This window comes from Choloepus didactylus, chromosome 11, assembly GCF_015220235.1.
Source record: "Choloepus didactylus isolate mChoDid1 chromosome 11, mChoDid1.pri, whole genome shotgun sequence".
Taxonomy (NCBI): Eukaryota; Metazoa; Chordata; class Mammalia; order Pilosa; family Megalonychidae; genus Choloepus; species Choloepus didactylus.
This window is the reverse complement of record NC_051317.1, coordinates 64,419,335-64,440,167: the sequence shown is the minus strand read 5'-3', so window position 1 is coordinate 64,440,167 and position 20,833 is coordinate 64,419,335. Positions and strand designations below refer to the sequence as shown.

Below are 20,833 nucleotides of genomic sequence, written 5' to 3'. Positions count from 1 at the left end.
CTAAGAATGGAACCCAGATGTTTTAACCACCCAGTCCTATATTCTAAACCAGAACCTTCTACCAACAGAAACACATTGAAACACATCAACAATTTAGTTTTGTTAGATTTAAAACTTTGTTTCACCCCTCAAACTATAAAGGAAACTCTACAGAAATTTAAAGACTTAACTTACCTAGACCAATGATGGCTTTTGTTTGTACTTCTTCATCTGAATGCTTTGTAAAATACATCAATAATTCAAGTACTTTATCCTTTATGTTAACCTAAGGGGGGGAATCACATTGAAGGCTGTTTAAGAAAGTAATCTAGATAAATTTTCAACCCAAAAGGAAAACAAACAAACAAACAAACAAAAAAAAACAAACAAAAAAACCACAAAAACACACCTAAAAAGTAAACACTAAGAATTTCTACATGTGAACTTCACTAAAAAATAAATCAGCAATTCCATATATTTTAGAACAATGCTTTTCAAAGTTATCAGTCTGTGACAAAGAAGCTTACGCCAGAAAGTAAATCAATGCACCCCCATCCCAAAAAAGTCTGAGGCTGATCTAAACAGTGTACCTACAAAGCTGACATCATCTTGGTGTAAACTTCTTGTCACAGACCAGTAACAATAATAAACTGTTTACGGATCAGCAACCAGTCCAAGGACTGTGCTTTGAGTAGTACTATTTTAGAATTCTCATTTAACACAGACTATTCCAATATCTCTTTCATTGTGAGTCATTACATTCATTCTTAGCTCATATGGCCACACTCTTCTATTTTTTACAGCATAGTAAATAAATTATAAATAAATTATTGTGATCTTTACCTTACTGTTGCCTTTAAAATCTTCCAGATCAAAATCAAAATGCCGACACAGTGCTCCAACAGTGAAAAGGGATCTAAGAAGTGCTGGTTTGTTTGTTAGGAGTGAAGTGTTATTTGGGTCCTCTTGGTGTTGACTTTTTAATTTTGAAATGGCACCTAATAATTTATAATAAAATAAAATAATGAAAAGAAAATAATTTATAATAAGTCATGTATCCTTGAATTACTATGCTCATATAATTACTACTAATGCATTTCTACCCATGGTTCTAAGCATTAAATATGTCTAGAATTATGCAGGTAGTCCATAGAGCCTAAAATAATTAACTTAAAAGAAACACTTAAATTTCACTTTACATAGTGGGCAGAAAATTAACCAAACTTTTATTTATGAAGAAATAAATGCCAAAAGTAATGAGTGAATTATTGAGGGGATACAAAAGATACTAGAATACATTGCTTCTGAGAGTCAACCAAGGAGGATAAACACACCTTTCACAATTCCCTTAATGCCAGCCTTTAGCAGTTGCGCTAAATGAGATGAACAAACCACAGAACCTAGCAGAATAAAGTAAAATAGAGAACGTACCATAGTATCTATTGAAACAGGCCCACACAAATTTAAAATTTTGTGTCACTTTATTTACAACAGCCCCAAGACAGCTGACACAATGTTGCACCACCTAAAAGACATGGAAAATGTTACCATTAGACAAAGATGAAGGTAAAAATATATATTTAAAAAGTTTTCTTTTTACATGTACTTTAGAAATGTAATAAAATACATTGGAATTTAAGTTTTACATACGATAATATTTTACATGTTATCATTTGCAAATTATATACTAATCAGTATAGAGATGGTAAACCAAATGCTTACAGTCATGCCATATTTGATGATAAGCTTCATTAGATCTTCTTCAATAGTGGCAAGGAAAGTTTCACTTGGATGCTCCATTAGTGGTACAACCAGCTCTAGGATTTTTGCAACATTGCAGATAACCATGAAATCATTTTGTGTCTATAAGGACAAAATTAATGTTTTATGAATATTTACAAGAATGTGTAAACAACTTCATGTATTTGGGTTATGCGGGAAAGGTATTGTGTATGTAATGTTTCAGTTAAACAAAAAAAAGTCTGTTAGAAAAGAGTTTTTTTTAAAATACGGAGTGAAGAGCACCAAGGAGTGTGTCAGGAACTTGGATTCTAACTCTGCCCAAAACTTGTGTGACCTTTGGGTCACTTAATCACAATGCTAGAGTTATTCTTTTTATCCCTAAAAATTCAACAAGAATCAATTCTAAACTAAGGTATCTAAATATTAACAGAGCATTTTACAAAGACTGGTATAGTTTTTACTTTAGTAATTTTCCAGCTGAGGTATGTTATGTTAATCAGTGGTGAGATTACCCCCACAGGATATCTGGCAATTTCTGGAGACATTTCTGGTTGTCACAAAAGGGGGGTGCTACTTGCATCTAATGGACAGAGGGCAGGGATGCTGCTAAACATCCTATAATGCACAGAACAGTCTCTAGCAACAAAGAATTATCTGATCCAAAAGGTCAACATTGCCAAGGTTGAGACACCCTATGTTAACCCCTTTTATGATAGGAAAAAATATAGCTCCAAAAGTAGGTAAAACATTCCTTTAATTTTAAAATTTGAACATATTTTGTTGATTAAAATGCTAAAAAAAAAAAAAACACCCAAAAAACACAAATAGTGCCTTTAAAAAAATCAAAGGTATTAAAAAAGTTTACAATGAGCTCTCTTGTCCATCCCTCTCTGCCAGCCATGTAGTTCCCTTCTTCAAAGGTAACCAAAGTTACTAGTTTTTTTGTGTTTGTGGATTAAGGCTTTTAACATATGTTTTCATCTACCCAAGTTACCATTCCTTTTTCTTAGCAACAGATTATTGACACTCATCTTGGATTTTTCTGAGTTTATCTTGCTGGTTAAAATCATCACATTGCACATTCATCCCTCTTATCAGCATCCCCAAAGGATTAAATTAAAAAAAAAAATGGATAAGATGAATGCTTCTTTCTAAGTAACACAGAAATCTTGCTGTTCCCTGCCGTCTCCTGCCCCCACTTCCTTTAAGCAATACATTATGGGTTAAAGTGGATCTGAGAAGAGAAAATTTGGGGGGGGGGGAGGGGGTGGATTACAAGATAAATTCATTTGAGAACCACTGGTAAAATTTTACTCAGAAAAAAATATAGCAGTATGTTGGAAACTTTTCTTAATCTTACTGACCTGGAAAAGGAAGTAAGAGAAATATCTTAAAATCTAGAAGAAAAATTCAATGAAAAATGGGAATAATGAAGAAAACAAAGCAAATGATGCTAGGAATAAATATATGAAATGAATATATCACGAGACGGATTAATATCTAAAATATTTAAAATATTCAAAGAGCTTTCAAAAACTGGAAAAAAGAAAAGATCCACAATCCAAAGGGTAAATTAGGCATATGATATGAAGGGTTAATTCACAGAAAACCAAGTCCAAATGATCAATATTCCATGAAATAATGTTAAAACTTCCTGGAAGTCAGGGACAGAGAAATTCAAGCAATAATGAGCTTTTTCTTTATACCTGTTAGACTGGCAAAGAGTACAAATATTGACATTGATTGCTGACTGTGGTTGGGGAAAGGATAAAGCATAGTTCGCATATACTGTGTTCCAAAGAGGCTATAACATGCCCACTGGCAATCTAACAAGATCTAAGTATGAGATGGTCTTCCTTATATAAAACCTTATATTTGTGCAAATACATGCATAAAAATGCACAAAATGCTTTAAAAGTGATCTTGCTTTTAAAAAATATTGACTCAAAATCACAAGTACTATTTATACAGGTTACTTGAGACAAACATGGGGATAAAGTCTAACTTTGGCACTAATTAGCTGGGCAAGTACTTATATTCTCTAAACATTAGTTTCCTTATCTGTAAAACTGAGATAAAATAGTACCTAGTTCACAAAGTAAAGGAGATAATGCATGTAAAAATGCTTCTTAGTGCATGGCACTGTGCTCAATAAATGTTAGCTATTATTAGCCACAGAACAAATTCACTTCTGGATCTAACACAAGTCCAAAAGATAGAATTAGGGTCTCAAAAGTATTACATGTTGCTCTTATGTATCTTGTATCTTCTGCTCCTCTCTTATAGTTCTTAAAATCTTCTAAGATTTTTACCTAGAACTTGTAATTTAGGTCACCAAAAAAATTGACCATAGCAAGAAAACATATGTCATAGAGAAAATCGTTAAACCTATGGAAACAGAGGATGTGAAAAACATTTAATAATTTTAAGTTTTTAGAGTTACTTTAAAATTTAGCATTCCTAATAAGTCAGTTAACACACCGTGTTGCTTTATTTTTTTTATCTTACTTTATTTGCTAAATTATTTCACTTATGCAATGCTGTATTTAATTCTTACATTTTATTTTAGGAAAACATATTATATATATATAAAATATATATTTTAGGAAAACATACTATATGTGTTTTCCTAAAATACATATATGTTTATACATAAACATAAATATACTTATAATAAACTATATTATCAATAGCAGAGACAAATGAAAAGCAAATTCAGAATCCAAAAGATAGCAAATTTCTGACAAGAACTCTGCATCATTCACTTTTAAGGCTTAAAACAATTGCTACCACATTTACTAAGCATTACTGAAAATCTGTCTTGAGGAGCGCACAGAGATATGGGATCTGAACCTTCTTAATAATACAACAGAAAACTGATGTTTGTAGATAATTTGCTATAAATATTAGAATATACATTTGAGTAAATGATAGTTGACCTGTCAGTGTAAGTGACTGTAATCTACCAGTAAATTGCCATTGACATATATGTGAATTTTAACTTTAAAATACTTTATTACACATTTTATGTAAGAAAGAAAAATAAGACAGCTCTATACTTACACTACATTTAGTGGTAAGGTATGGTTGCATAGTCATGGCATGTTTAACCATAAGCTGGGGTCTTATTTTGCTGAATAAGAACAGAGTGGTTATGCAAGCTACCAACCTTCCAGAATTCACACCTTTATTGTCAGAGTCTAGAAAAACAAATAGAGAAATAGGACATTAAAATATGACAAGGCAGTGAAAATTGTACAGTTTTCAATTCCTCAATATTATCCCCCGAATAGATTCAGGATATGTCTCAATGTAACAAACTAACATTTCTTATGATATTAGGATTTTTTCTTGATTATATATATTGAGGATAAAGGACAAAGAAGTTGAGCTAGGGAAGGCAAGTTTTACACTGAGGGTAGAAGAACTGAAGTTAAAAAGTAGGATAGAAATTGGGAAGTTTGGGCAATAAATCTGGGAATAAATTTGGTGTTGGCTATGTTTAATAATGGATGAAAGTGAATAGGGAAAGAATATTAGCAAAGGGGGGGCAAAACAACTTGGCTGAGATGATACTGTTTAAGGGTACTGGAAGAAAGAGATGTTGCTATGATAGAAGACTGCTAAAGGATGGGAGTAACAAATGAAGAGGTTGGACCAATGTTATAGTAGAAGGGTAGACTAAATGCTGTTCAGGTAGGAACAAAAGAAAAAGGGGTACACACGGAAAATAAGAAAGAAAAAAAGCCATAAAATGTACCGTACATGGGACTTCTGCCAGAGGCTATTGACCCCAATTCTGGAGAATGACCAAGGTTGACTACTGTTGCTCATAATGTATGTTAGAAGATGGGAAGTAATGCTATTGTGTATTTAAAGCAATAAGTATCAATCATAACTTATTCTTTATATAATGATTTATATTTTGATTAATAACTTCAGATTTGTGACTGGAAATTATGTAATATACATTAAGTAAGGAATTTGTGAATTCTAAAAACAGTAACAGTTTTCTAACACAATGTTAAGTGAACTTTGTATAACAATTATAAATAATATTAGGAATGTAATAAAATCTTTCAAAAACATCCTTATAGCAGTTAAAAATTTCATTTTGAGAGTAAACTTCATAAGATTTAAAAGGTATCAAACAAATTAGTTAAATACATATTAGCCCCAGGACTTATTTTTATTCCTGTTCAATTTGACATCTAAAATTTTATGCTTTGAAAGTGAAGAGATAAGGCTTATGCTTTTATTATACTGCTCTAAATTATCCTAGTAACCATAACAATATAACATAGCATGAAACATCAAACAGATATCTATAAAAATAATAAAGAGATTTCATTTAAAAATGAAGACACTGATTATTAGGCTAAGCAGAGCCAGATACAAGAAACGAGAAATGAGCCCAAAGTATTTAAAAATACCTTATAAAATCAACTTAATGACCAATATATAAAATGTCTTACCAGCTAGAGATTCCTCATATTTAAGAATGTGCTCAACTAGGTTATCAACAAGTTGAGTACAAGCTTTCTTCACAGGTTTATATGAGGAATCCTCTTCAGACTTCAACAACTATATATGTATATATATATAAAAAAAAAAATCCCAGTATAATTATTCATTTGTCAATAATAATATAAACACATTGAACATGTCCATAAGTAATATGCTTTTCAATCTGCCATTAACAATTTAATACTGAAAATACAAATTAACAAATAAAACAAAAATACATGACAAATGTTTTAAAATATTTTATAAACTAGGAATTTACAGTTACTTTCAAACAATTCTAGGATGGAAATATTTAAACTGCTATGTTTAGGACCCAAGGTGGGGTATGAGAGAAATGAGAAAGGTTACCTTCCGTTCCCACCTTATGCCAACCAATAACAAAGAGTACCACTCAATACTAGTGGAATTATTAAGAATTAGTATACCATCCCTCATTATTTCAAGTCCTAATAAAATATTATGTGTTAATTATGTCTTTTACATAATTTTAACTACATCTGAACAGCAACTTAAGTTCTGTAATTATAAAACATAAGGCTAGAGGTTCTTCTCTGTGACAGAATAACTATGTTACCCTTTGTCAAATCATTAATAAATGATGTTGGAAAAATGAATAATGAGATGAGGAAAAGAGACCAGTCTAACGTTGCCAAATACGAAAACAATTCAATCTTTCATAATCAGAGGTCAACAGAAAAGTCAAGTAAGGCATATCTATTTTGCTAATAAAAATTAGCTAGTATAATTCTGGAGATATTAAGGGAATCAAAATGTATGTTCAATTTCTATAAAGAGTTCTAGTCTGTCTAATATAATTTCTGCAGTGATAGAAATATTCTACATGCCTATGCTGTCCAATATGGCAGCCACTAACCACGTGGCTATAAAATACTTGAAATGTGGTTTGTGTGACTGAGGAATTAAAAAGAAATAAAATAAAAAATTCAACTACTTTAAATGTCAAAAAAACCACATGTAGCTAGTACTGGACAACATAAATTTAAACTTTCACTATAAGATGCCTAGCTGATTAAAACACCCAATAGCAGTCAGAATAACATAACATGTACAATGCCCTTCCCCTAAATATAAAGAAATAAATTAAGTAAAAGCAGACAGCTTCAATTTACCCAGTTTCAACTCTGAACCGCAAATTCTCCTTGTTCCACTGCATAACTCATTTCCTTAAGCAGCTACTAAAACCATATGCTAACCAGGTATTTTCACGCCCCCCCCTCCCCCTCACACCTCTAAGACTTCAGGTACACATAAAAGTATTAATCATAAATTTGGTTTATGGCACACAATCATCAATGGTATATGCATGGCCCTTTTAATTCATTTATTTGTAAATATGATGAATGTGAATCCAACTAGAGAATAAGAACAATGTCCAATAATTTATATCTCCCAATGTGTTCCTCCCCTTATGCTATCTTCCTGTTTCACTCTCAAGATAACCACTATCAGAAATTTTATCTCCTTGCTTTAAAAAAATGCCTAAATGTTTATACTGTTTACAGTTTTGTTTGATTTTTAACCTTTCTAAAGAGGTATCATACGAGATGTAGTCTACTGGGACCTGCTTTTTTCACTCAACATTATGCCATTACAGTAAAATCCATGTCGTTGTATGTAGCTGTATTTTATTCATTTTCACTGCTATACAACAGTCTATATGTATCTATACAATTCATTTACTCATTCTTCTGTTGATAGGCTATTTACAGTTTTAGTTGTACAACAAGCATTCTTGTATGTCTCCCGGTGCACACAGGTTAAGATTCTCTGGGGCACCTACCTTGGAGTAGAACTGCTGGGTCATACGATATATGAATGTTCAACTACATGAGATGACGCTAAACTGCTTTTCACAACATTTAAGAGGTATTAGTTAGTCCATCTCTTCCGTATCATTTAGTATTGTCTAACGTCTCAATTTTGTGCCAGTCAGATGGCTGTATTTTATTTTCCATATTACTTACAGGGTTGAACACCTTTTGGCCATATGTGCTATTTCCTCTACGAAATTCCTGTTCATGGAATTTTCCTGTTTTCCTATGGATTGCTTACCTTTTATTGGTATATAGAAGTTCTTTATATATTCTCAATATTAATATGTGTGTCAAATATCTTTTCTCAGTTTATCACTTCTGTTTTCACTTTCTTTAAAATGTCTTTTAATGTATAAATGTTCTTTAAAATCTTTTAATGTATAAACGTTCTTCATTTTCTAAAGTCTTACTTTAATCTATATGGAATTGTATAGGTCTGTTCCTGGCTCTCTGTCAGATCCCACTGTCTATTTAGCACCACTGCACTGTCTTAACTACGGTAGCTTTTAAAATAAGTCCTGATATTTTAGGAAAGTCAGTGCTCCTGCTTTTTCAGAAGTGACTTATTTTTGTTCTTTGCCTTTCCATATACAATTTACGAGTTTGACATGTTTGATAAATATTTTTTGTTCCTGATTTTGAAGAGATTTAACATTTTCTCTATTTGCATGATTTCCATTTTAGGCTCTTTAGTTTAATTTGTCAGATTAAGGCATTCCCATTTTTATTGCTAGTTTATTACAAATTATCTTTCAAGGGAATTAAATTTTATAAAAATTTTTTTCCTGTGTCCTTTGAGATGACTAGTTATTTTTCTCCTTTAAACACACACACACATACACACGCACACAAATAAATGGTAAACCACTTTGCATTCATGATACAAATAATAAAGTCCATTAGCTTTTAAAAAATGTTGACTTAGCTTTCTCATTTAAAAAATCATTTCTAAGGGTACCAATACCTCCAATGATATAGAACTTTTTAAACCCCAATACTTGAATATTTTATTATAAAAATTTTCAAACATACAGAAAATTTGAAAGAATATACCATCAATACCCTTCTCCACACCATCTAGAGTCTACTATTAACATTTTACTGTATTGGGAGATAACTTCTATTTCTATAGTTCTATTTGTATATGTACATAGATATACACACACTGCTTTATCCATCTTATTTCTGACACAGCTCAAAGTAAATTTTGGACACCAGTATACTTTTTCTCCTTTTCAGAAAAATTTACATGCAACAAAATGCAAAAATCTAAACTGTGACTAAGTTCAATTTTGTCAAATGCATTCACCATTCTAACTCAACCCGCTGTGTACCAAGACACAGGACAGTGGTCTCAAATTTCAGCTTGCATCAGAATCATCTAAAGAGTTTGTTAAAATATAGAATGATGGATTCCATACCTCAGAGTTTCTGAATCAATAGATCTGGAGTGGGGCTTGAGAATTTGGATTTCTAGCAAGTTACCAAGTGATGCAGATCACTTTTATAGACATTGATATAGAACATTACCATCATCCCATAAAGTACATGACCCTCCCAGTCGATCTCTTATCCCCTACAAGTGCTTTTCTGATTTTTTCCAATAAATATTAGCATTGCCTCTCCTAGAATTTCACATATAAATGGAAACATAATATGTACTCTTCTGTGTAAGAGCATCTTTCACTCTGCATGATGTTTTTGGTATTAATCCATGTTACCATATATATCCACAGTTTGTTCCTTTTTGATGTTGGGTACCATTAAATTGCATGGATCTATCACTGTCTATCCATTCACCGGTTGATGGAGACACAACAGAGTATTTCATAGTAATCTTAAAGAAGGAGATCTTGCTTTGAATTCCCAAGACCAGGAACAGATGAGATAAGGGTTACACTCTTAAATTTTTTCACCCCTGTAATTTCCTCATAAATTAAAAAAGGACCATAGTCTTGGACAATAAGCAATTAAAACAAATGGCATTATAACATCATTTCAATTTTTGTATAGCTATCACAGAGCTATGGCAATGGCTTTTTGAAGGCCATTATGCAAAGCTTTTTAGAAGAGTATTAAATTTCTTGCAGTTTAAACTAATTGGATCACTTTTTCAGAAAAACGTTTGAGGACTTTTAATGATACTTCACCTACTACCAAGAAAAGGCAAAAATGACCCCAAATTATGAATTCATTAAAGGAAATAATACCTCTATATATTTAAAAAGCATATAAATATGACTTATTAAAGTAATTATTGAGTTAATGGACAGCCTGGTGTGAGCGTGAATTTGAAGCCACCTTATAGTACTCCAAAGTTCTCTATGAAACCATATTCCATGGATTGGCAATCACTTAGCTACAAGAAATAAACCCAACCCCGATATAAAAATTAGAAATATCTGAAATTGGACTGTATACAAAGTATGTATATGCAATTGTGTGGAAACAGTAAGCGAACTATTCTTAACTCAAGAATTTCCAATAACTCCAGTAGCCCATTCTCTATATCTTTCCTAACTCCTCTAGAAATTTATGCATACATGTTGCTATAATTAATAAGAGTGGCCATCTTTGTCACGTGTTTATAAATATTTTTGAGTCTTATTTTTTTCATTGAAGTACAGAACCAGCTATTATAAGGACTGTGTCAAAATGACACAATGCCATTGGTAATTTAAACTGTTAGCAGAAACTAAAGAATGAAAGCATACTATAGGGAGCAATGACTGAACGGACAGTTAAATAATAAGAAGAAACAAAATAGTACATGCACAACTTGGATGAATTTCAATAAAACTCTACTAAGTAAAAGAAGCAAGCAAACAAAGACTATATACTGTATGATTCTATTTAAGTGAAATCCTAGAAATGGCACAACTGTAGTGTCAAAAAGCAGATCAGTGGTTTTCCTAAGGTGATATCCCATATCTTGATTGTGCTGGAAGCTATGTGAATATATACAATTAATAAAATTCACCAAACTGTACACCTAAAATGAGTGAATCTTATTCTAAATGATAATATTGATATTACTATTTAGAAATTATTACATATATAGTAGGGTAAAGCACATAATTTTCAGCCTAAAGGAAAGAATAAAATCAAAGAAGTAAAATCCCATAATCCTAAATTTAATGGAAAAATAGCAACATAAATTCCTGATTTAATTTTCTCTTTCTAAAAAGGACATTTTCTAGCTTTACCCTCTGAAGAAGTCCAAAAGCTATGATAATCCATGAGAAATGAACAGCCAACACAGCACCCAGATTGTTTCCACTAAAAGGAATTAGGGCTCCTAGGAAAAATGGCTGACTTCAGGTTTGGGACAGAAAATTTGGGGAAGTCACGAACATGTTCAGGGGCCATCACTCAGCCCTCGCCTACCTCCTGCCTCCTCCCTCTCCTTCTTGCTTGTTTGTGTGCAGGTGTTTGGTATGTTTCCATTTCCTAAGAAACTGCAAGCAGCCCAGGAGAAACGTTAGATCACAAATGTGAAAAACAATCTACATAGAAATGGAATGGCCTAACCATATCTTGAACCCAAAACTGAGAATAAGGAGCCTCATCTGCTTGCCAGAGTGGAAACTCTGCACAAAGGTGGCTTGATGCATACTTTTTGCTCAGTGGAAGGGACCCCTCCCCCTGAGGTATATAAAAACCCAACACTTTGGCAGGACAAGTGTCTCTCAGCTCCAACCTCAAACATGGTGCAAAGAGCCACCATGTGTCAACACTGATCCAAAAGGTTGGATTCCCCAGGGGACCAGTCACAATGGACCTCTTTCTCTGCTCTTTTGGACCCTGTAAGCTGTGTTATCAATAAAGTGGTCATTTACTGAAAAACTCTACTGGGCTTGAACCTGTGTTCCCATGATGCCCCATGCAGCACCTCACTCCACAAATGTACAAGATGAGTCTTGTAGAGTCAAGAAAGTAATCAGGTTATGAAAGACTAAGAGGTTTTTTCAAAAGGATACAGGGATCAACTTGAACAGACTACCAATGGGAAAAGATGGGACAATTTAAGCTTCAAAAAGAATTATGATTGTAAAAAATTAAGACACATCAAATATATAAGAATCTATTAGGTTCACAGTGATACTAAAAAATGAACAAATCTACTGGTCACATTTGGAGGTGGATAGGGAAACTCATTATTCTGAAAATTGATAAGTAATGGAAAAATTGGTAAGTGATAGAAAATAAGCATTTTTCCTGCCTTTCCTTTACAAATTGTATTTCACAGTAACCAAATAGTTAATCAGGAAAACATTCCTCGTTAGAGAAGAATCCTGGCAAATTGATACAGAAATAACATTTATAATAGATGTATCAGTCTAGCAACACCTGAGCCCACAGATCAATCACTGAAAGTGTGACAACCAGATATGTACCTGCTGTGATGCAGTAATATTCAGTTTTGCCTATTAAGTATTCTTGCACCCTAACCCCCCAAATCCAATCTCAATCTTATCAAGCGTCTAGATCTAACTAAAAGTTTACAGGAAACATGGTGGATAGATGAACAACTTAAATGACACCAGAAGGAAGAAATCTATGAAATCCAGAATGTAGGACATTCTATAGGAAAACACACAAAGAAGAAGAAAAAAGGGGTTGAGGGATAAACTATTATACATTAAGAAACCGAAGAGCCGTATAAAGCAACTGTAAACCAACAGTAAAAATACATTTTTGAGACAGTAGGGGAAATGTGAACATGGATTAGGTATTAGATATCAGGGAATAATTTTTTTATTTTTGTTTTGATGTCTTTTGATATTAGATACATATTTTTCAAAGTCATTATCTGTCAGAGATAGATACTGAAGTAGTTATGGGTGAAATGATATAAAGTATGGGATTTGCTTTTAAAAAGAAAAGACGGAGGAGGGAAAGATGAAACAAGACTGGAAAATTGCTGATAATTTTTGATACTGGGTAGTTCAATGTCTGAAAACTACTGAGATAAAAAAACTCAAAAAAATCTTAGGGAGATACACATCTCCATTTATGAAACTTAAAATACTAATTGTGGTTTACTTTTGCACTATTACAGGAAATTCTACATATTTTATAACATCTCAAATAATGTAGTTTAATATTCAATGTGAACTATATGTCTATAACTATTTATAGACCTCATATCTAGATTAAAGAGGTAAGAAAAAAGTAGTTACCTAGAAGGAAGTGAAGATAGAATTCCAAGTCATTGACTTAGAAAACTTACTTTTATAACAAGCAATGGAATAATCTATTAAATAGGTATATTAACAAAAACATTCAGCCTACCAAACAGAAATAAAATTTCCCTACTAAAGGTGAATACTTAAAAATAACTGAAAAGGTTCTTTTAAATAATACGTTTACAAAGAATGGATCTATTAAATTTCACTTGATCAGGAGTCAAAATAGTACTCACGTTTTGAAGGAGTTGCTCAAACCAGTCATATCCAGTATCTCTGCATGCTGCAACCTAAGGAGGAAAATGTGGTGAAACTGTCAAAGTTAGAAATTTATTAAAAATTGAAATAAGATACATTTTGCTATGCTTTAGCCTGGAGCAAATAAATTTCTCAATGTTATCAATTAAAATATTATTTTTAAAGTAACCAATTTATTTGCTTTCAGTAACTCAGTACATTTATTTATATTAAAGAATTTTATTCTAAAAATACCTTGGGAAATATTCAAGAAATTAGTTTAATGTATTAACAGTTTAATATGGTACTAAACTTTGAACAACTTGAATCACAAACTTGTCAGAAAAATCCATAAAGTCTAAAATAACAATTATTGAAATATTTACTTATTTTCCTTCTAAATCAGCAGATTTAAGATATCAGTGGAATTTCATGTAGAAGACTATGTAATTATTAACATAAAATTTCTTATGCTAAAAACATGACAAGTATTTTAGGTCAGAAAAATCTGTAGCTTATGAGTATAACTACACGTGTAAATTTGTATGTTATAAAAAAAGGTAGGTTTTACTATCTCTTTGCAGGTTGCTACCCCCGAGCTATTATATCTACTCATTCACTCTTTCTTCCCATCCTTGTTTTCAATCACTGGAAGGAATAAGAGAATTTCACTATCAGTGCTTGCTTCCATGAATGCCAAGAACGTCGAGACACCAACTTCATCGTATTTGCATCCCTTGAATGTCTCCAGAAATAAGAATGGAACCACTATTAAAATTAAAGATTAACCAAATATCTCATCATCTCTCTCCCATTGGAAGAGAGGCAAGGCTTCCACTGGGTTTGCACCCACAGGCACTCACACCCTTGGTTCCAGTCCTTCTTACCACATCAGTGATGTTTAAAATTTTCCTTGTCATTGCTTCTTTGTCATTGTGTGGAGTTGGAGTGAACCAGAGTTTTTGGAATGTCTCATTTACTAATTTCTAGAAGAAAGAAAGAAAAATTTCAAACTAGCTAAGTACAACAAACATGGAAAAATTCTCAATAGCAAATTCTCATTAAACGCCAACAATACAAAGAAATAAATGACTAAAACAAAAGCTACGGGGAATTTTTGTATGAACTTCTTTACAGTATTTTTTTTTAAACACCAATTAATTTCTCATAATTACAATTGGCCTCAATTTGATAAAGATTTTAAATGATTAGGTTAGCCTAAAACTTCTGCACTGTAGACACTCAAATGTTTTTGATCAAATTGCTAAGTATTTTTGATACTTTTGGGGGAAAAGTTGTTAAAATGTTTGCTCAACTTGATAAAAATAAATGTAGGGACAATCATATATATTGGTAAATTCACTAATGAACTCAGGACTAAACTTTCAACAAAGTCTTTACTAATTTAGAAAACCAAGCACCTACCACTTGAAAACCAAAATAACTTTAATCTGATAATAAACTTCTTGGATATAGTGCAATCTCTACAGTGATGTTAAATAAACATATTATTTGCTGAATTGGTGGGGAAAGATCTGATTTTATTAATACAAAATCTAGAAATTAAAAAAATGCATCAAAATATGTTTTTCTTGAATTTACAAACTAAAAATGTTATTGTTTATTCACCTTTTAAGGTTTTATATACATTTGAATAAACAAAATTTAGATGTGATAGACATTTGAATTATTTAAAAAAATCAATGAAAAATGAGTTTTAAAGTGTCAACATTTCATTTTACCTTAATGCCCTCTTCATCATTGACTCTGCGAATCATTTTTACACACATTTCTGTAATTTTTGGAAATGTTGGTTGTTCAATACAGATGTCTCTTAGAATCTTTATTACCCTTTTTCTGACACTGATACCAGTATCCTGAGAAGAGAGGTATTTTTAAACATCATAAAAATCAAGATACCTTAGGTTTGTGAAAGTTGATAAACTGAAATTATAAAACAAGTATCCACAAGCACTATACTCACAATTTGTTAACATGATTAATATGGTCTGTATAATTCCTCTTTACATATTTTAAATTCATGTCACTATAAATATGGGTTATCTTATTATTTTGCCTTTCCTTTTCTAAAAAATAGTAAGGTATGGAACATAAAATTTCCCATTTTAAACAATTTTAAGTGTACAATTCAGTGGCATTAATAGCATTCACATTATTGTGCTACCATCACCACCATTCATTACCAAAACTCTTTTCATTACCCAAAACAGAAACTCTGTACCCACTGCGCAAAAACTCCTCACTCCCCCAACCCTTAGGTTCTGAAAACCTCTAAACTACTTTGTCTCTTACAAATTCAGCATATTTTCAAGATTCATCCATAAAGCCTGAGAATTTCATTCCTTTTTACATCTGAATAATACTCTGTTGCATGTATATTTTGTTTATCTATTGACAGACACTTGGATTGTTTCCATCTTATGGCTATTGTGAAAAATGCTGCTGTGAACACTGGTGTACAAGTATCTGTTTGAATCCTGTTTTCAATTATTTTGGGTACATACTTGGAAGTGGAATTGCTGAGTCATATGGTAATGCCATGTTACACATTTTTTGAGGAACTGCTAAAACAGGTGCACCATTTTATATTCCCACCAACAATGGGTGAGGGTTCTGATTTCTCCACATCCTCACCAAATTTTTCTTTCTTTTTCTTTTTTTTTAATAATAATCATTCTAGTGGATGTGAAGTGCTATCTCATTGTGGCTTTGATTCGCATTTCCTAATGATCAATGATTTTGAGCATCTTTCCATGAGCTTATTGGTCATTTGTAAACTTTCTTTGGAGAAATGTCTATCCAAGTCCTGGGCCCATTTTTAAATTGAGTTATTTGTGTTTTTTTTTGTGACATTAAATTCCAACTAGACATACGGTTTTCGAATATTTTTTTCCCATTCAATATGTTGTCTTTTTATCCTCCTGATAATGTTCTTTGATGCACTGAAGTATTAAATTCTGATGAAGTCTAATTTATCTATTTTTAATTTGTTCTTTGTGCTTTTGGTGTCATATCCAAGAATGCATTTCCAAATCTAGGGTCATGAATATCTACCCTTCTATTTTCTTCTAAGAGTTTTATGATTTTAGCTCTTTACTTAGCTTGTTGCTCCATTTGAGTTAATTTTTGTATTCAATGTGAAAGCGAGGTCCAACTTCATTCTTCTGCATGTGGAAATCCAGATTCCCTGGCACTATTTGTTGAAGAGACTATTCTTTCCCTAACTCTACTTTAAAAATATGTCATCCTATGGTATTCAGGAAAAAACATAATCAAAGCAAACTGGAGTCTATGGTCAACAGTAACATTGTAATATACCTCCATTAAATGTAACAAAGGCAATATGCCAATGCTAAATGTATATGAGAGGGGGATATAGGGAGGAATATGGGATTCTTGGTAGTGGTGTTATTTGCTGTCCTTACTAGTATATTGTATTGTATGACATGTTATTTTTCTTTTTATCATTTTCTTCTTATTGCTAAAAAAAAAAAAAACAATTTTTCTTGTAGTAATCAGTATGTTCAAGTGCTGATTGTGGTGATAAATGTACAACTTTATGATGATACCATGAACAACTGAGTGTACACTGTGGATAAATGTACGGTATGTGAATATAACTCTATAAAATTGTAGGAAAATATATATATAGGAGTAAAAGTGTTGGAGAAAACATGGTGAGAGGGATGATGCCTCACCAATATGGACTAACTACAATGTGTAAACTCATAATTGAATCTTAGAACACAGCCTAACGTGGACACAATAATTGTAATAGTCCCTAGATTGTAAGCTCTTACAGCAGTTAACTCTATCCCTGAATTGTAAGGCCTATCTCTAAACTTTGAGATGCTGATCCCCTAGCGTATGACCTGATTGGTCTCTGGAACAATGCATATCTCTGAGACACCTGAAACTCAGAGCTAGAGCTCAGCAGATATGAATGTCAGTATTAGTGCATACAGCCACTGTCAAAAAAAAAAAAAAAAAAAAAGCTGAAAAAGAGCCCAGACTTCAATTAGTGATATGAATGAAGCAGGTCTGGTTAAGACCAGGGCAAGCCAGGCCAAAGGGTAAAGGTTGAAACTGATTGTGTTTTAAAACTTCAACTTCCATATGAGACCAAGGGAATAGATATCTATTTGGTACAAGATCTAAATTTTCTACACGGTACAACTCTACAGTCGATTTGTTCAAAAACCACAATTGCATGGAACTTTGAATAGGAAGTGAGATATGGTAGGTTAGTACAGGCTGGAGTGAAATAGTGATACATCCCAGAGTAATTTGGGCAGATAATAAAAAATATATTTACAGCCTCCCCCTTCCCCAGCCCCAAGGATCTGGGGAAAGGTGCGGATGTGTTGGACATCCTCACCTGGACTGGTGCTGACGTCGTCACAAACATAGAGACTGGCGGTTTGATGTGCTGAGCCCTCGAACATGGGACTTGCCCCTATGAAGCTCACTACCACAAAGGAGAGTCTAAACTTGCATGTAATGGTGCCTAAGAGTCTGCCCCCGAGTACCTCTTTGTTGCTCAGATGTGGCCCTCTCTCTCTCTAACTGAGCCATCTCAACAGGTGAACTCGCTGCCCTCCCCACTACGTGGGACCCGAGTCCCAGGGGTGTAAATCTCCCTGGCAATGCAGAATATGACTCCCGGGGATGAATGTGGACCTGGCATCGTGGGACTGAGAGAATCTTCTTGACCAAAAGGGAGATGCAAAATGAGACGAAATAGTTTCAGTGGCTGAGAGATTTCAAATGGAGTCGAGAGGTCACTCTGGTGGACATTCTTATGCACTATATAGATAACACCTCTTAGGTTTTAATGTATTGGAATAGCTAGAAATAAATACCTGAAACTACCAAACTCCAACCCAGCAGTCTGGACTCCTGAAGACAATTATATAATAATGTAGATTACAAGGGGTGACAGTGTGATTGTGAAGACCTTGCAGATCACACCCCCTTTATCTAGTGTATGGATGAGTAGAAAAATGGGGATAAAAACTAAAGGACAAATGGGGTGGGATGGGGGGGATGATTTGGGCATTCTTTTTTCACTTTTATTTTTTATTCTTGTTCTGGTTCTTTCTGATGTAAGGAAAATGTTCAGAGATAGATTGTGGAGATGAACACATAACTATGTTATCATACTGTGGACAGTGGATTGTATACCATGGATGATTGTATGGTGCGTGAATGTATTTCAATAAGATTGAATTAAAAAAAAAAATATGTCATCCTAGAAATGGAAGAATGTTCTATATTTTAGCACTGCATACAATACTAGAGTATAAATTTGCCAGAATTAAATGTGATAATAAAATGCAATCATGCCTAAGAAGCATATGAATTATCCACTACAAAATAATTCCTTATAAGAACATTCAACCTGAATCTAATCAAACCTTTAGCACTATCTTATGGTTCAGAGAAAATATAAGAAAGGAACAAATTAAACAAAACCATGGGGAAATAAAAAGCCTGACTTGGTCTTTTTAGTCATTGGCATGGGGCAAAGATATACCTTAATTTTAAGACATAACCACTAAATGCAAAGTGTGAGCGTTGACTGGATCCTGATTTAAAAAAAAAAAAAAAAGCCAGGAAAAACATTTTTGGGACAGTTGGGGAATTTGAATATGAACTGGTCATTAGATGATATTAGGAAGTATTACTATGGTTAGGTGAAATGATGGTTTTGAGTTAAATAGGACAGTATCCTTGTATTTTGGTGATGCAAGCTGAAGTATCCAGGGAAGTAGCAAAGTGGTTGTAATTTAATTTAAAATAAGCAAAAATATAGATAAAGTATAGTGGTGAGTATATGGGTGCTGATTTTACTATTTTAAATGTCACACATTTTCATAAAGAGTTTTAAAAATAAATAAAAAGCATTGGACACATTGTGCAAAATTATTAATCCCCATTACATGGTCTAATAATCTTGAAAAGGTTTTAGGATATCGTACTAGGATAAACACCTTAGAGTTCATTAGATATTTAGGAATCCCTTAGATTTTGTCTCCATTCTTGGAAAAACTGAAGTACTACAAGGCAAAAAATTCTTCCACCCTTTCCTTAAATTCTTTGCTTCAACCAAGATTTTATGCCTAGTTGAAGTGGAATTTTAGCCTATAACTTTTGGTCACACAATATTCTGGTGCTAGGAGAAAAGTGACACAATAGACTCTCATCATTATGTGAATACCTAATCTTGTCCAACAATGCATCCACGTTGAGTTCTAGAAGTTGTCAATAACCCTGCAGTGGGTGGTATGGAGATTGCACAGATAATTCTTAATACCAAATGCTTCAGGCCAGACAATTCCATAACATACAAAGGAAGAGTATCTTAGAACAGTATTTCTTAGGTTTATTCTGCACACTCAAAGGACTTTCTGGTATAACTTGAAAGTATCTGAACTTGCCATAATATAGCCAATCAACTCTACTTTTTAAGGAACATGCAGATATACATAAAGAATCCAAATACATTGTCAGATACAAAGTTCTGTAATTAGCGTTCACAGAAACAACTCTCATTGTGTTTATAAACATACATACGTACAAATATGCATATGCGCTAGTATACTGCAGTCCAAAAATACTTAACTGTACAACATTTAGTTCCTATCACTTATTCACTATATGCTGGTGTAATCAAAAGGCAATGGTAACTGAGAAAAGGATTCCAATTTTCAGCAATAATTTGTTTTATGATCTTGAAGTCCTCTTCCTGTAAATAGTCCTTCTTTAGAAAGTTGCTATAGTTCACCAATTAGGCAATATGAATATGTAATTGATGTATTTACTTTCCAAGCGTAAGCCCTTTAAAACAAGACTGGATACTAGGAAGGCAAAACTGTATACATAAATCATTATATAAGTGACAAAACAAACATACCAGTATCCTTTCAATCAGCATATCATAATACTGTTCAGCAAGCTGAGGTCGACAAAGGACAAATCGACCTAGCAATTCTACTGCTGCTTCTCGGACACTAGTGGAGTTATCCATCAATCGTCCATGAACTCCGCGTTGCATATCAAGCTAAAGAAAGAAAAAGAAAATGTAATTTATCGTAAGTAGAGATAATATTTTAATTTGAGTTAAAAACGCAAACAATAAGAATAATTCGTGTTCTTTTTACCCTTGCTAAAATACTGGGGTCTACAGCAACAACCTCAGATAAACACTTCATGGCTTTTGTTCGAACGGCAATTGCATTTTCACCAAGAACTCGTAGGATCTGCCAAGCAAACATTGACACGTCCATAAATTTTACAATC

At 32.9% G+C, this 20,833-nt stretch overlaps 1 protein-coding gene across 7 annotated transcripts in view; it reads right to left on the bottom strand.

The window, feature by feature from the left end:
- NIPBL (NIPBL cohesin loading factor) overlaps window positions 1-20,833 on the bottom strand; it is a 248,519-nt gene that overhangs the window by 15,415 nt on the left and 212,271 nt on the right. For all 7 annotated transcript variants that reach the window (XM_037798981.1, XM_037798980.1, XM_037798978.1 and 4 more), the window contains 11 exons: window positions 20,695-20,793; window positions 20,448-20,594; window positions 15,253-15,387; window positions 14,398-14,496; window positions 13,510-13,563; window positions 6,198-6,306; window positions 4,786-4,922; window positions 1,702-1,842; window positions 1,411-1,504; window positions 823-977; window positions 175-265 (listed from right to left, as the gene is read on the bottom strand). In XM_037798981.1, the coding sequence (XP_037654909.1) occupies window positions 175-265; window positions 823-977; window positions 1,411-1,504; window positions 1,702-1,842; window positions 4,786-4,922; window positions 6,198-6,306; window positions 13,510-13,563; window positions 14,398-14,496; window positions 15,253-15,387; window positions 20,448-20,594; window positions 20,695-20,793 (1,261 nt within the window). The remainder of the gene's footprint in view (window positions 1-174; window positions 266-822; window positions 978-1,410; window positions 1,505-1,701; window positions 1,843-4,785; window positions 4,923-6,197; window positions 6,307-13,509; window positions 13,564-14,397; window positions 14,497-15,252; window positions 15,388-20,447; window positions 20,595-20,694; window positions 20,794-20,833) is intronic.